Source organism: Cheilinus undulatus, linkage group 12 (genome assembly GCF_018320785.1).
Source record: "Cheilinus undulatus linkage group 12, ASM1832078v1, whole genome shotgun sequence".
In the NCBI taxonomy this organism is placed as follows: domain Eukaryota; kingdom Metazoa; phylum Chordata; class Actinopteri; order Labriformes; family Labridae; genus Cheilinus; species Cheilinus undulatus.
In genome coordinates this window covers 37,965,648-37,982,121 of record NC_054876.1, presented here as the reverse complement: position 1 = coordinate 37,982,121, position 16,474 = coordinate 37,965,648, and the positions used below count along the sequence as shown (strand labels likewise).

At 40.0% G+C, this 16,474-nt stretch overlaps 1 protein-coding gene across 1 annotated transcript; it reads right to left on the bottom strand.

Annotated features, from left to right (window-relative positions):
* Positions 1-457: 457 nt before the first annotated feature.
* On the bottom strand, positions 458-14,550 carry hsd20b2 (hydroxysteroid (20-beta) dehydrogenase 2). Its single transcript, XM_041800586.1, has 11 exons — positions 14,340-14,550; positions 10,513-10,559; positions 10,296-10,371; positions 10,020-10,130; positions 6,074-6,141; positions 5,939-5,983; positions 5,802-5,836; positions 5,626-5,707; positions 2,416-2,481; positions 1,018-1,167; positions 458-927 (listed from the first exon to the last, which is right to left on the bottom strand). The coding sequence occupies exons 1-11, from the start codon at positions 14,476-14,478 to the stop codon at positions 823-825; spliced, it is 924 nt and encodes a 307-aa protein (XP_041656520.1). The 5' UTR covers positions 14,479-14,550; the 3' UTR covers positions 458-822.
* Between the last annotated feature and the right edge of the window lie 1,924 nt (positions 14,551-16,474).

Here is a 16,474-nt window from a genome sequence, read left to right as displayed (position 1 = left end):
AACGGGTTCAAACGGTTCAAATGGGAGCTTAACAAGATGGATTCGGCAGTGAAAAACAAGGAAATGGGCGTATCCATCTGCTTTGCAAGGTTACAGTATCCTACAATTCGATATTTAAATTTACAAACTGGCATTAAAAAGTAAAAATTAAAGTGACCATCTTGGTGACTAGAGTTTCTTATCGTTTGGTTAGATAATTATTTAAAAAGCGCCATAAACCATGCACACAATATAGAAATGAGAGAGTCACAGTAAGTTATAAAAATAGAATTAATATTTCACATTACAAGCTGTCTTCTCTTTATCACTGTAGCCCCTATACTCTAAATATCAGACAGTATTGCAGCCTTACAAGCTGAACTATAAGCCTGTTTAACTTTCAAATAATTGCAGTAAAACTATGTCACATGGATGTATAGAAAAACATACAGCAATGATTTAACTATTTATGTGAGTATCTGCTTGGAAGGTGTTTTTTATTTCTATGTGCCCCTTATTTGTCATACATTTTACTCAATATTTATTCCATCTGTATATATATACTCTTTATTTATACATCCTTATAAACTTATTTCATTTTACTGTTCCTATTGTTGTTTTTGTTCTTTTTTCACTTATCTTAAGTTGTCTTTTAAATATTTTTTCTTGGTTGTCCAGCCTTCCTGTAACGATGGAAGTGTATGTCTCTTTTGTACATGTTAATGTTTCCTGATATCAACAACAAATAAATAAAGTTGGAAAAATAATCAGTTTATGTTGATCATCTTCCATTTGGTGATCCCCATCCTCTTCACAGGTGCAGAAACATCTCCATCTTTCTCACTAGTCTGACTTTTTGTTTAGGACTTTTAAGAAGGCGTATTGCTTTTTGATAAAGGACGATGACAGACGAAGCCAGTCAGGCAGGAGTACTCTTAGGACCATGCTCTGTGGGATGATGGGAGAGAGAAGAAGAGGTGTTAGGGTACAGCAGCAGAGAAATAGCTAGGAGTGGTCACAGTTTGTTATATCTCTGACCTGGAGAGTGTGGAATAGGCAGCCGGTGGTGTAGCTGGACAGACCCACGGTGTTCAAAGCCCTCCGAGCGAACACTGGTGCAGGCATCACCGCGAAGCTGTTCTCCACATGTTTAGTCATGTTGGAAGACACCATGAAGGGAGCCACACACTGCAGATAGGTTAAAGTTGATCAGTACATGTGCATGACTTATTTTATCAGTGAATTTGTTACCTAAGAACCACAGTGTGTCTAATGAAGCTTCAAATGGAGTAAAAAAAAAGTACAACCTGAGCCAATGAGAGCAGCATGGGGTAAAGGTTCATTCTATTTGTTTAATGTTTGTTCAGACAGTAAATAACACTTTTCAAATTAGCTTTTGCCAGGACACACAGAAACCTCAAAAGCACCCTGAATGCCTATCACCTTTCTGCTAAAACACTGTAAGTACAGCACCTATAAAAAGCACTCGTCCCATTGGATGTTTTATCCTTTTAATTAATTTTACAAATCAGTCATGGTCAATATTATCATATCTTTTTGACCAAAAAACAAACAAACAAAAAACTCTTAAATGTCAAAGTGAAAAAGACCTCTACAAAGTAATGCCAATTAAATGAAAATATCTATGGCGAAATAAGGTTTAAAGACAACAAGGTGAATGTTCTGGAGTGGCCGAGTCAAAGCCAAGACCTCAGTCCAACAGAGAATTTGGGCTTGAAAAGGGCTGTTCACACATGATCCCTTTGCAACGTGACAGAGCTTCAGCAGATGTGCAAGCCTGACTAAGACCTATCAACACAGACTCAGCGCTGTGATTGCAGCCAAAGGTCTATCTACTAAATACTGACTTGAAGGGACTGAGTATTTATACAGTTACTATTTTACATTACATATTTGTATTTTTTGACAATACTTTGTAGAAGTCTGTTTTAATTTTAATATTAAAGAGTACTTCAGTAATGTTTTAAACAAAAAAGGCAAATAATATTGATAATGATTGATTTACAAAGTCAATAAAAGGGTAAAACATCCAACATACTTTTATAGACTGTTGTACTCAAAGCGGGTCCATCCTGTGGCTCCTTTCCCACATGTCATTCCCCAGTTTCTGGCTTTAGTCTACCCACTGCCTTAATAAAAGACATAAAAGCATCTGAGAGTTGACTTATAAAGGCCTTAAAAAGAAGTGACCTTAAATCAGTGGTTCTCAAACTGCAGGGGCTACTAATTGGCCACCAAATGCCACAAACTAAAGCTACCTGACTTGTCAGAGACAGGACTTTTGATCAAATCTCTGCATCTGTTGCATTCAGAAGATGACTGCAGTTACGACATCAACTGTGGTGGTCGGCTTTTTTGTCTCTTATTTGATGACTTAATATTTGAATATCACCTTTGAGGGTTTTACAAACTTACCTGAACAGTGATTCCCTTTGACTGGTACTCAGCATGCAGACATTGAGAGAAAAATGACACAAAACTCTAAGGAAAAGAGAAGACAGGGTAAGTCAAAAAAGCAGACCAGTGGGTGAGAGACACGATGAGCAATAACCAGGGAAATTTGTGCTTGTGATCGTACTGACTGGATTAATTGGTAGATACATACAGATGGCAGTATCTGTGGCCTGTTGCACCAGATATGATTGAGTGAGTGTGTTTACAGTGAGTGGGTTAACATGGACTTGAGTAGCCCAGTTATGAGTCTTATCCCGGTTTTAGTTATATGCAGAATATAGTGTTTTACGGAATGTGTACAGAAATATGTACAGAAATACCATATCCCTTTTTATATTACTGTGTATTAAATATGTATTCTAGTTTCAGATGACCACATCTTGACTGTGTAGGCATCTGATGTTCATTCTGTTTTTAACACAAACTTCAGCAATTTTTAAGAAATATGAGACCACTACAGCTTATTACAGACTCAGCACTGTTAAATGCCAGCATTACACTACAGATAAGGGGTACCCTGTTTTCTTTCTGAGTTCTCCAGGTAGCAGAACCAGGTTTCTCAATGCCAGGATAAATTTCCAAAACAGGATGTACTGTTTATATGCCCAAACATATACAGTGCCATGAAAAAGTATTTGCCCCTTTCTGATTCCTAATGTTTTTGCATATTTATCACACTTAAATGTTTTTGGTCATCAAACCAATTTTTATATTTCACAAAGAGAACCCAAGTATTTCACAAAGTGTAGTGCAGTATCTGAATGATTATTACCTCCACCAAGGAGGTTATGTGATCAGGTGGGTTTGTTTGTTTGTTTGTTAGCAACATAACTCAAAGGTCATGGACAGATTTTGATGAAATTTTCAGGAAATGTCAGAAATTGCATAAGAAAAAACTGATTAGATTTTGGGACTGATCTGGATCACTGTCTGGATCCAGGAATTTTTTAAAGGATTCTGTACTGTTGGGAGATGTCTGCACTGTTACCACTTTATACCAGGAGATGGTGGACATGAGTAACTTAGTCAAAGTTTTGGAGTTTAGAGAGTTTGAAAGACACACGCCCGGTCAAGGAGACAAGTCGGAGTGTAACAGAGAGAAGGACAGCGAATTGTAGCGAGAATACTCACAATGCTGGGAGGAATAGTGGAATATTCACCCTCTGCCATAACTTTTGGTCGTCCGGTGAGACCATGGGTGCTTCCGCCATGTGGTCCACACGTAGCGGAGCCAATGAATTGCCTCACCGTGTCTCCTCCCCACTGGGGAGTGAGAAATCGGCGAATTAGATTTTGGGAGTGATCCGGATCACCGTGAATCCAGAAATGTTTTTAAAGGATTCTTCACTATTGGGAGATAGGGCTGATGGCGGAGGTCTGCGCTCTCTGAGTGCTTTTCTAGTTTAATATTTTAGGGGGGAAAAAATCCAAACCTATCTGGCCCTATGTGAAAAAGTAATTGCCCCCTGAACCTAATAACTGGTTGTGCCACCCTTGGCAGCAATAACTGAAATCAAGCATTTGCAATAACTGGTGATGAGTCTTTCGCATCGCTGTGGAGGAATTTTGGCCCACTCTTCTTTGCAGGTTTGTTTTAACTCGGTCATATTGGAGGGTTTTCCAGCATGAACTGCCCATTTAAGGTCACACCACAGCATATCAAATGGATTTAAGTCCAGACCCTGACTTGACTACTCCAAATCCTTAATTTTGTTTATTTTGAGCCATTCAGAGGGGGACTTGCTGGAATATCTAGGTTGTTGTCCTGCTGCATAACCCAAGAGCGCTTGAGCTTGAGGTCATGAACTTATGGGCGGACATTGGCCCTCAGGATTGTCTGGTAGACAGCAGAATTCATTGTTCCATCAATCACAGCAAGTGGTCCAGGTCCTGAAGCAGCAAAGCAACCCCAGACCATCACACTGCCACCACCATGTTTGACTGTTGGCATGATGTTCTTTTTTATCAAATGCTGTGTTATTTTTACACCAGATGTAACGGGCAGCGTACCTTCCAAAGAGTTCAACTTTTGTCTCGTCAGTCCACAGAATATTTCTCCAAAAGTCTTGGAGATCATCAGGATGTTTCTTGAAAAATGTGAGATGAGCCTTTGTGCTCTTTTTTGTCAGCAGTGGGTTTGGCCTTGGAACTCTCCCATGGATGCCATTTTTGCCCAGTGTCTTTATTATGGTTGAGTCATGAACTCTGACCTTAACAGAGGCCAGTGAGGCCTGTAGTTTTTTGGATGTGGTTCTGGATTCTTTTGTGACCTCCTGGATAAGTCGTCGTTGCAGTCTTGGAGTCATTTTGGTTGGCTGACCACTCCTGGGAAGGTTCACCAGTGTTCACGGTTATCTCCATTTGTGGATAATGGCTCTGACCGTGGTTCGCTGGAGTCTCAAAGCCTTGGAAATGGCTTAGTAACCTTTTCCAGACTGATAGATTTCAATCACTTTGTTTCTCATTTGTTCTTGAATTTCTTTGGATCGTGGCATGATGCGTTTCTTTTTGAGATCTTGTAGCCTACTTCACTTTGTCTTACAGGTTCTATTAAAGTGGTTTCTTGATTCAACAAATCTGGTGGTAATCAAGTCTAGGTGTGGCCAGTGAAATTGAACTAAGGTTTCCAAGAACTGTGGTTAATCACAGTTAACTCCTGATTTAACGAGGTGGGGAATTACTTTTTCACAAAGGGCCAGATAGGTTTGACCCCCCCCCCCCAAACCAGACGCTGCATTTTCTATTTTCTTGGGCTGTCTTTGTGGAAAATAAAAAATGGTTTGATGATCTGAAACATTTGTGATAAATATGCAAGAAACACAGGAATCAGAAAAGGGGGCAAATATTTTTTCACGGCACTGTATGGTGCTTTTTAAAACAACAATAACAATAAAACACGGAAAGCAACATACACAAGTTTATGTAATGCCACTCACTGAAACCAGTTTGGTTGTAACTTGTGCTGTGTCATTGTTTGGTTACACCACAGAGGCATAAGGTTCCTCTTATCTTGTAGAGTGCAATGTCCAAACTAACCAAAATGTTGTCAAAGATGTGAGACTTGCACTTCGTTTGACCAATCAGTGCAAAGCATTTTAATGTAGTGAGTGTTAAAATACAGCCTCTCAAACCAAACTGTCTCATAACAGACTAAGCTGGAGAAGAAAGTACCTTAGAAGAGGAATAAAGAGCCACCAAGGGATGAGGGCGGCTGCCCACTAGAGAGGATATGTTGATGATCAGGCCTTTTCCTCTTAGAAAGAGAGGTTAGATAAACATCCATTTATCAGCCCTTCAACAGTCATCACTACATTTGCATTTTTCTGTTTGGCTGTTTTTCACAATACCTTTCTATCATGTCTGGAAGAACTAGTCGGGTCATCTGTGTGCATGATAAAAAAAAAACAGCTTTTATAATGCAGTGAACAGAAAACAAAATGTAAGAACATAACATTCATACTGGAGATACTTGTGCATATCTTACATGAGGGACAGACAGCACGTTACAGTTGATGACTTCAGTGATTCTCTGGTCATAAAAACACAAGGAAGAAACATTTTTAAACAGTTTTTTTTAACAATTAGTTGTTTAAAAATGATATTAGAATGAAAAACTCACCTGTTCAGCATCTGGGACATCCAAGAAATAGTCGACAGAGTCAGAGTACATCATTCCGACATTGTTTACTGTGTGGGTGACAAAAACACAAACAAGAAAAACCTTGTTAATAAGTATTTGTCTAAATTCAGGGCTTTAAGCTGTATTATTATCTTCATACTATCATTTTTACATCTATACAACTAGTTGTACAACTGAGGAGACAGGACATCAAAAGGGATACAATGCAGTTCAGGGTTTATGTCGTTAATGTTCAGTCAAGAAAGATACAATATAATTTAGGACTCAGGTTTTGTGGTTACGCATACTGGTGAAAGGGTTGATGCTATTTCCTCACAGCAAGAGGGTACCTGGTTTGAATCCCAGTCAGACAGGCTCTTTCTGGGCAATCTAGCTTCCTTCCCATAAACAGGCTCACTAGGTTAATTGTTGACTCTAAATTGACCATGGGTACAGTATGAGTATGAGCATGCCTGGTTGTTTGTCTCTATACGTCAGGCCTGTGATTGGCTGTTAATGTGTCCAGGGCAGGGTTGGACTGGTACTCTGGCACACAGGGGATTTTCCTAGTGGGATGATGCACTCTGGGGCTGGTTTGATGTTATTTTGTCGTCGTAATGATTGCTTACTTTTTATGTTTGTCTACTTGAGTGAGGAAATTTCCACTATGTTCACCTCTGACACCCAAAGGATCAGAAAAATTAGAGTGAGAACTCATAATTTTATTTGTTAATAGCAACTACTCAGGGCTGCACAGCGGCGTAGGGATTAGCGCTGTTGCCTCACAGCAAGAAGGCCCCTGGTTCACTTCCCAGTCAGGGCCTTTTTGTGCAGAGTCTGCATGTTCTCCCTGTGCATGTTTGGGTTCTCTCTGCTTCCTCCCACCACCAAAACATGCTCATCAGGTTAACTGGTGATTCTATATTGTAGGTGTGAGTGTGAGCATGCCTGGTTGTCTGCGTCTATATGTCAGCCCTGCGATTGACTGGTGGCCAGTCCAGTGTACCCTGCCTCTCATGCAGTGACAGCTGGGATAGGCTCCAGTCCCCCTGCGACCACCAATGTGATAAGTGGTACAGAAAATGGATGGGAAATGGATTTAATACTCAACTTTTTAATAGTTTTTGGGAATAACTGGGTAGTGCTATTAAAGGGGTCAAAGTCATGTTATGTCATGTTTGACCAGAAGTAAAAGGCTGGTAGGCATAAAAAATGCCAGGGCCAAATTTCCTTCCCAGTCCAGCATTGGTCCAAGGTTATGTCACCCAATGGCAGCTGGGATAGGCTCCTACTGCAGTGCAGAAAGGATGAGTTTCAAGCATGCCTGGATGTAATAGAACCAATAAGATGGGTTCCTCCGCTGATCCCTGAGACAAGACCAAACAAACATGTGTTTGTGTTCATGTTGTAGCTGTTTTCTGTGTTTGTATCTATTTACATTAATCTCTCCTGTCAATGCAAAACTTTTTGGATATGCATTTTTCTGAGACCTTGCAGCCACCATGTTTTATGGAGAACCTAATATACAATAGCATCACTGATGGCTCCTCCAAGGACTGGAGAAGCTCTTTACTTGATTTTTGATGAGTCTCAAGCCAGCCAAATCCAGAACCCTGATTTTAAGGAATCCCAATGTCCTTATAAGTGAAAAACTGGCTTTTAAAATTGGACAAGTCAGGCAGCTAGTCATACATCTATCAGCATTCAGATTTCTCTGACTGCTACTGATCTATGGTGAGAGCTGGGAACGCAGGATCAGCATGTTCCTAGGTAGGTGCTTGGGCCTGACAAAGGCATAAGCAGCATTGCCCTTAATGGACACGCCAACACGCTGCAGTGTCCTTTCAGCAGTGTAACATGTCACCAGAGTCAGAGAGGCACAAATCCACAGAGAGTCAGCAGAAAACACAGAAAGAGGAGAGAAGCCTGGTGAAAAGGCCTTCTACACAGGAGTTATTTTAACCTGTGGTGTCATTTTTATGTGAATAAAACAGAATTTATTGTGTTAATTATTGAACTTTAAAGCTCATCATTAGACATAAGGCTACATGTCCACCCTGTTGTCTTTGTTTGCCCAAAGCTAATTCTTCTGGCAGCAGTTAAGTCATGGAAGGTTGCCTCATGTTGTCTTTGTCAACAGTCACTTTAAGTGTGGTGACTGGCTCAGTGCCCAGTAACCTTAAAAAGCAGATGGATTTGCCAGATTCCATCTCAATCATCATGCGAATATCTTGCAAAGCTTCAAGCTGATTCCCTTGTCCTTTATCTGAGAATGACTGGACCAGTCAGTGTCATCTGGAAAGAAATCTGTCATCGAGGTTTAGTTGTGCTGCTGACCTGTGGTGAAGAGTGTTGAAAAGATTAGCCTGGATGCAGCTAAAGCAGTAATTTGATCAGAACCGAACATTTCTTTAGTAAAGAAAGCGAAAAGAGCCACACTGAAAGCTTTTCTTTGCTCTTGCTTTGTCTGGCTTCAGCAAGACTTTAATTTACCAACTTGCTCCACTGATAATAAACAACAATAATGTCAAGCTCGGGCCATGTCTTTAATAATCTGAGGCAGCGCATGTCTGCTATGTCATATGATTGGTTGCTCTGGTAGGCCTGCAATAAATGTGATAGACAGGATAACTCTGAGGTTTTTTCAAGGTTATGCCCTTTCAAACACCAGCAGCGGCCTGTTGCCCAGATGGAAATACACAATATGGGCAAAAGTATTTGGCCACATGACCATTACACCAACAGGGTCTGTAATGACATTGCAGTCAAATACATGTACTTTAATATGGAGTTGGCCTCCCTTTTAACAGCCTCCATTATCTCCATCCATCTCCATTCCAGTTCATCCCAAAGGTACCCGATGTGTTGTCAAGTTCGTCTACACCAAAATCATCAAACCATGTCTTTATAGTCCTTTCTTTGTGCACTGGGGTGCAGTCATGTTGGAACAGAAAAGGGCCTTCCCCAAACTGTTGCCACAGAGTTGGAAGCATAGCATTGTCCAAAATGTCTTGGTATGCTGAAGCATTAAGACTGCCCTTCATTTGAGATAAGGGACCTAGCTAGAACCCCAAAAAACAGCCCCATACCATTATCCCTCCTCCACTAAACTTCACAGCTGGCACAATGCAGTCAGGCAAGTAATATTCTCCTGGCATCTGCCAGACAGAGACGTGTGATTCTTTACTCCACAGAACATGTTTCCACTGCGCCAAAGTCCAGCGTCTGTGCGCTTTACACCACTCCTTTCAATTCTTGGCATTGGACATGGTGATTGCATGCAACTACCCGGCCATGGAAACCCATTCAGTAAAGCCCCCACTACACAGTTTTTGTGTTTACATTAATGCCACTTCAGAAACCTTCAGCTAAAAGTCACCAACACTCTGCTGATTGTGTTGAGTCAGCAGAGTGTTGGTGACTTTTAAGCACCATGCAACTTAGCATGGGTTGCTGTTGTTCCTGAACCCTTCCACTAATAATATCACATACAGTTGACTTTGGAATTCCAGCAGGGATTACATATCACAAACCGCCTTACTGCTAAGGTGGTGTCCATCACAGTACTACGCTTGAAGTCACTGAGCTCTACAGAATGACCCATTCTATATCACAAATGTTCGCAAATGGAGACTGCATGTGTAGGTGCATGATTTTAGTCACTTGTGGCAACAGATCTGATTGAAACACCTGAATTAAACAATTTACAGGTGTGGTCAAATACTGTTGTTTGTAAAGTGTGTATCTTGTGGTATGTAAAACATTCCATCTGGCATGCCAGGTTGTGTGCCCAGGTGATGGTCTTTTTCCAGCCAGTTTGCAATAACAGAATTCTTTACTCTCTTTCTCTTATTTCTTTTCATGTACAACACTTGAAACATTTTCTGCTATACTGAAGCCTAGTTTACTATTTCTGCTTTACTCTGGTATTTGGTGTTTTCATTACCCAGAATTCCAATCTCCAGTCCTTGTAGTTCCTTCGCTATGGTAGGATAGATACTGTGGCCATCTGTAAAGTCCACTTGGATGGTGCGAGTCTTTCGTCCATAACTTTCCTCTGAAAGAGAAACAAGTTTCATGTATTTCCGTTTTTGGTTTATTGCTTTTTTTGGTGCTTTATCAGATTGTTTCATTAAGATTTCCCCTTATTTGCATGAGAATGCATGCTGTTAACTGTAAAAGGAAAACAGCAGTACAACTGCGGCATTTAGACATAGCTCACCTATCTCTTTTGCAGTGGCTTGAAGCTTATCAGCAGATCTGCTTACCAAAACAACATCCAGGCCTCTTTGTGCCAACTAAAAGAAAAATGTGAACAGACAGGTTTGGCAGTTCTCTGAACCAAGAATACAATACAGTGAAAGATAATACAGTAGGTCTGAAAACCACCAACTGTCTATAACTATAAGTAGAAATTGTTTAATATGAAAGTTACTCACCTCACTGGCATAAGCTTTACCAATGCCTGATGTTGCACCTGTAACAACTATGCAAAGAGAAAGAGATGTGTCACTTAAAGTAATAATTTCTTAACTATTCTAAACTTTTTTAAACAATGTGCATTTTTATAAATCAAGTCAAGAGAGTTTTTAAAGATGTAGACTTTACTCTCAAGATATTATAGTCCAACTTTTCTGGTTTAAAAAGTGCCCTGTCCTTCTATAAAAGATGCCATTATTCTTTCTGTCTTCGTGTGTCTTATAAGGTTCATGCACTGGAAGCAGTGTGAGGGGCCCATTGGAAGACAAGACATTATAACTGTTAATCTGATTATTTGATTCCCCAGTGAATCTCATATTTGTGGCTTTAACATGCCACTAAACTCACAGAGTCTACGCATGCATCAGACCTGGTGAAAATGATATTTTGATGGGTCAGGAAGAAAGGCTGGAGGAGCGGTTGTGGTAGTGTCATTGGTAAGATTCTTATTTCTTTATGTGTTCTTGTAATGAACTTTAGATTGTAGATCTAGTGAATGAACAAAGATTAAACTAATGCATAAAATAATGAACCTTAGGAGCCACTTTGGCTCAGTGGGTAGAGTAGCTGCCCACATGCAGAGGGTGTAGTCCTCAACACACTGGTCATGGGACTGATTCTGGTCTCAGCACTGTTTGGTGCATGTCTTCCCCCTGCTCTCTTTTCCCAAAGTTCCTGTCTCTCTTCAGCTATCCTATCTAAATAAAGTCAATAAAAGCCTCCAAAATAATCTTAAAAATAAGGAACCTTGTTTTCTAAGATCTAATCAGTTCACTTTCAAGTCCAAGAGGAGGTTTTTGCCAAATTTGACAAAATCCCTTGTTGCATTCTTGAAACACTGATTACAAGACTAAAGACCAAAATAACTTTGACGTTCTTCCTCCAAAGTTTAGTTTGTTCATGCTTGAGTCAGAGTGGACATTTGTGTAAAGTTCGAAGAGAACCTGTAAGTGCTCTTGAGATATCAATTTCACACAAATGCCCAGGATGGACAGACTCCTGTCACTGAGCCAATGATATAAACCACTGAGCCTTTAAATCAGAAGATAGCTCCTGCCACATAATGCCTTCAGTACTGACTATAGGTTGTTTGCAATCATGTGGTTACGAATGTCTGTTAGGGGTCGGGAAGTGGGACTGCAATTAGGAATGAATGAGAACAGATGAAAGTTAAGACTTTGAAGCTCCAAATGGGTCCATGCACTGCAATTATCATCACAAAAAAGTGATTCTTTTCCACAGTTTAATGGATTTACCTGCCGTGCAAGCAATAAATATTACAAATTACTACTGAGCTTAGAGGCTAACTGAGCTGAAATATAAAAAATTACTTGTTTTGTCAAAACATGCTTTCAACTGAAACCGTGATGTACTATCCACCGAGTAAAAATGTGCCATCCACGAACAAGCCTGTGCTACAAAACAACTCTTTTACATTATCTGTGATGGCTAGCTCCTGTTTGAGTGCTGCTTTCCTCTTCTCCATTGTTTTTTGTTGTTTGATGCACATTTAAAAAGCCGAACTGTTCGAAAATAAAGAGCCGTTTGGGGGCCAAACAACTAACTCTATTGAGCTGAGCTAAATTATCTGCATCTCTAAAAATAGAGATTTTTTTGTCACAACAGATGTGAGTGGACAGACATCAGCTAAGGAAACACAGGCAAGATCAGAGTTTAATGTGCTAAATCAAGACAGACTGTACTGAACCAAACCAGACCACTCTGAAGAAACAGACCATACACGAGCATTGTGTGACTCTGCCTGTCCACAATATATTTCACTATTTTTGGGGCACAAAAGTATTTTAAGAATTAAGAATGTTTTTAGTTTAACAGCTCAAAACACAGCATTTTGGGTAGTGTTCCTCTATGCTGAAGTCCTTCGTTGCTGTCTGACATCATCATCATCTCAACCTATAGCAGGCACAAAGACATCAAGATTTGGTGGGGATCACCTACATGTATGAAAGCTGGCAGACAAATCTACCAGGTCAAGGCCTACAAAAAAAGTCGAAGTGGTCATGGTGAAAAACCAACAAAAAGTCAGAAATTTTCATTAATGTTCAAAATAATGCCTTTTTATTTTATTGCTATTCTTTATAGCACATTATCTTACACCACTGCTTTTGGGCTTTGTTTTATCTCCTCCAAATTTGGTTGGTGTGGTGAAAACACCTTGATGATTAGAGGTCAGAGAGAAGTTTTCCGTTATTTGCCACAAATCAGTAAGTATTGTAACTTACATGCAATGTTTGATCCTCTACAAAATTTGCATGTTATTAGAGCCCAATCACAAACCAATGCAAATATTTGCTAATAGTCTGAGTGACACCCAGAGTAAATAGGGAATGATGTTCTAAAATTAAATGAACTCCTCTCTCAACATTGAACACATCTAGTTTGAATATAAAAAGAGCTGTAAGACTTTAGAAATGATGTATTGTAAAGACTGAGAGTCTTTGTAGAAAAGTATACCTTTGGAGGTGAAAACTATAATATCTCGCCAGAGAACAGAAAGTAGATATATTTCTTTGCTTAAGGTTCAATAAGGTTGAACTTAAACACATTTAAGGAAGGGGCTGCCCTGAAAAGTATTAAGAACAAGAGGTTTTCCATGCTGGTCAACTGCACCTTTTTTTTTTTAACTAAATGAAACAGTACAATTGCCTAGATACCACAGTCAATCTTTTCCAGTTTCACTTGCATGATGACACTCTCGGCCAAAAATTAGTTGAGTTATAGGATTTGGTCATAGTTGGAGAGCCACCCAGTGATCTCGACTTTTTACACAGTGTTGTCTAAATTTCATTTACATCAGTTCAGTGTCTGACTGCTGCTTTCTTTATCTAGTTGCTACAGGAAGCCACATGTAGCTCTTTTGTTCACCATCCAACACACATGAAAATATTTGTGTGTTAACTACAACATGCATTGGTGACATGCATCACTCAATCAATCAAAATAGTTAGTAGTCATAGTTGAGGGGCTTTCACTGCAAAAGTTTAGTCACCTCTAAGTTTATGATTGGAACAAGGGACATCCAGAAGGCCCATGCCTGTGGATCTGATACATGCATTAAAAAAATTACAAACTTTAAGATGACTCCAGTTTAAAAAACTGTGGGACCTTTTTAGCCAAGACAACCACAATTTGTAATCAGAAAGATAAGATATTCCTTCATTAGTCCCACAAGGGGAAAGGTTAACCAAAGTAAAAACTTGGCTTCACCAAACATCTGACAGTATCTGAACTGAAGACAACATCTTATGCAAATGTTTGGTTAAAATTCATGGTCAAACTGAATCCCAGAACACTCAATTTTATTTTATTTATACTCAGGGTTCACTTGCTGATATAAAAATCACTTTTGTTAAACTGTCATGTGGAAAAGTACTTGTAAAGATTGGTGAAGAGGGACTCAAAGTTGATATGTGGACACAGGGGATTACATTTTTTCCAAGCAAAGACATGGAAATGTCCCATCAAGAAGGAATGTGGAGTGCTTATTAAACCTACCCTCACTGAAAGGACGACTGGAGTATGCTGTTTACAATGACAGAAAACCAAAACATTACCACACCTTAGCTTTCTGCACTCTTTTGTTTAGTCTACAATTCTGTTAGACCTGCAAATTCTCATTTACAGGTCCAAAAATGTTGAATTTATATACTTACTTATCCATGGCCACACAGCTCCACAGACTAGCCAGTAAAATCGTCATTACTGGCATAAATTTAAGCTTTCTGTTTTGTTTCTTTAGGAAAAAATAAGTGTGATTTGAAGTTACCTGCCCATTGCCCAAATTTCCTTAAATCCTCCTGCCAAAACTGTGACAGGACAAATTCTCGAAATCCACACCAAACTTTCCAGGCAAAGAAAACAACTGTTAATCCCCCAATGACGGCCAGTGCATCAGAGAGAGGCATTCTGCAGCAGAACTCGCTCCTGGACAGGATTCCTTTGTAGTACAACGGATAAAGGCTTGTAGAGATGGTTACTCCTTCTTTTATTTTCACAGAAATGACTTTTTATTTACTGTGCTCCTCCCACGCTGCTCCTCCTCCACCACAACTGCTTGTGGTACTTCCCTTTGATCATTTGAGAACTTTGTTTATTCATGCAACTGTTTAGCTTCATGGCACTCTGCCAGTACTTTAACCAAGAGTTTAAGGACTACAATTAAATGATTTTTACCCTCAGTGATCCAGAAAAGGATGCTTTTATTCTTCAGCATATCTAAAAGACTGCTGTCTTTAATTATCTAAGTTGAACAGAATAGATAAATGATATCTTTGACCTACTAAGCTAGTTCAGTAAGCATAAATGCATGTCTGTTAAAGGGAATTATCCCTGGGGTTTAGTTGTTTTTTTTTCTCATAAACATGAGCAACTCACAAGATGCTTTTCCTACCCAACAGGGTCCTACATCTTTCAATCGTGGGCCCTATTTGCAAAATAATATTTCGGTTTACACTTGCAGTCTCCGAGGCAAAGCACATCCAACCTTAAAAACCTAACCGTGTCATTGTAAGGGTTATTCCCCAAAAATTTTTCCAACCTTTTAGGTCATTATACAACCGTTTGTGCTACTTCTCTTACTCTATCACACTATCTTTGCCATTACACGTGTGGCATGTGCATCTAATCACAAACACAAGCAAAAACACTGTTATAATCCCTCCTATAGCTGCAAAAGAGATAAAAGCAGAAACGTAATTCTGAGTGTGCGTATTTGGGTTATAGATAGTCTTTCAGGTTTAACATCAGCAGGAACTGTCCTACCATTACATGTAAAATCAGTGTTTGCACAAAGATAAACTGGAATGTCTGTTGATTAAACGTCACATTGATAATATTTGAGATAGTTCACCAGTTACAGTTTTGCATTCATGCAGTGCAGCGCAGTGACAGTGAGGAAAATGAATTGCTTATCACCTCAGAGAAAATATTTTAATGTGTTTCTCTGATAACCCGTGAAGTCATTGTTGATGTAAGCTTTACCACATTAACTATGCAGAAGTCTCTGTTCTGCTGTTCGAGTGGAACATCCATCTCTTAAGCCATAGTCAGCTAATTTTTCCAAGATTTATTTTTGGGCTTTTTGTGTTATCTTACATAAGGACAGAGCAGGAAGTCAGAGTGAGGAATTATGTAAAGGAAAAGAACTACAGGTCGAGCTCAAACCTGGACAGTCCACTATAGCTTACATACATGGGTTGTGACCTATCTGTTGCACCATGATTGCGAAGAAAGTCTGTTAATTTAAAGATTTTTGGGGTCTTTATGTCCCTAGTTGCCTTTATGTTCCATTATGCCTAGGCTTCCACCCTTTCCTGCCACCCGGTCTGCATATGCCCCCATGCCTATCCTTGGGGTGGTGAGCCAATAGGGTGGCGGCTCCATGCTGTCCTTTCGGGCTGAGCCCGACTGGGCCACATGGAGAGAAAGAGGGCCACCAGACACTTGCAACTGTGCTACCACACAGGTCTGGCTCCAGGGGGACACCCCGGTTTCCCCTTTCTTGGCGAGGTAACTCCAGTCCTTGGTGTCCAGTTCATGAGGGTCTGTTGAGGGAGCGATCAGCCTAGAGCAAGGCTTTGCTCCAAGTGAAGGAGTTCAAGTATCTCAGGGTCTTGTTCATGAGTGAGGGTGGTATGGACAGTAAGACTCACAGGCAGATTGGTGCAGTGTTGCAGGCATTTTACTGGCCCATTGCTGTGAAGAGAGAGCTGAGCCAGGAGGCAAAGCTTTTGATTTACCGGTCAATGTATGTTCCAACCCCCACCTATGGTCATAAGCTGTGGGTAATGACCGAAAGAATGACCTCGCTGGTTCAAGCAGTTGAAAAGAGATTCTAAGGAAGGTGTCTGGGCTCAGCCTTAGAGGTAAGGAGAGGAGTCTGGACATCTGGAAGGATCCCAA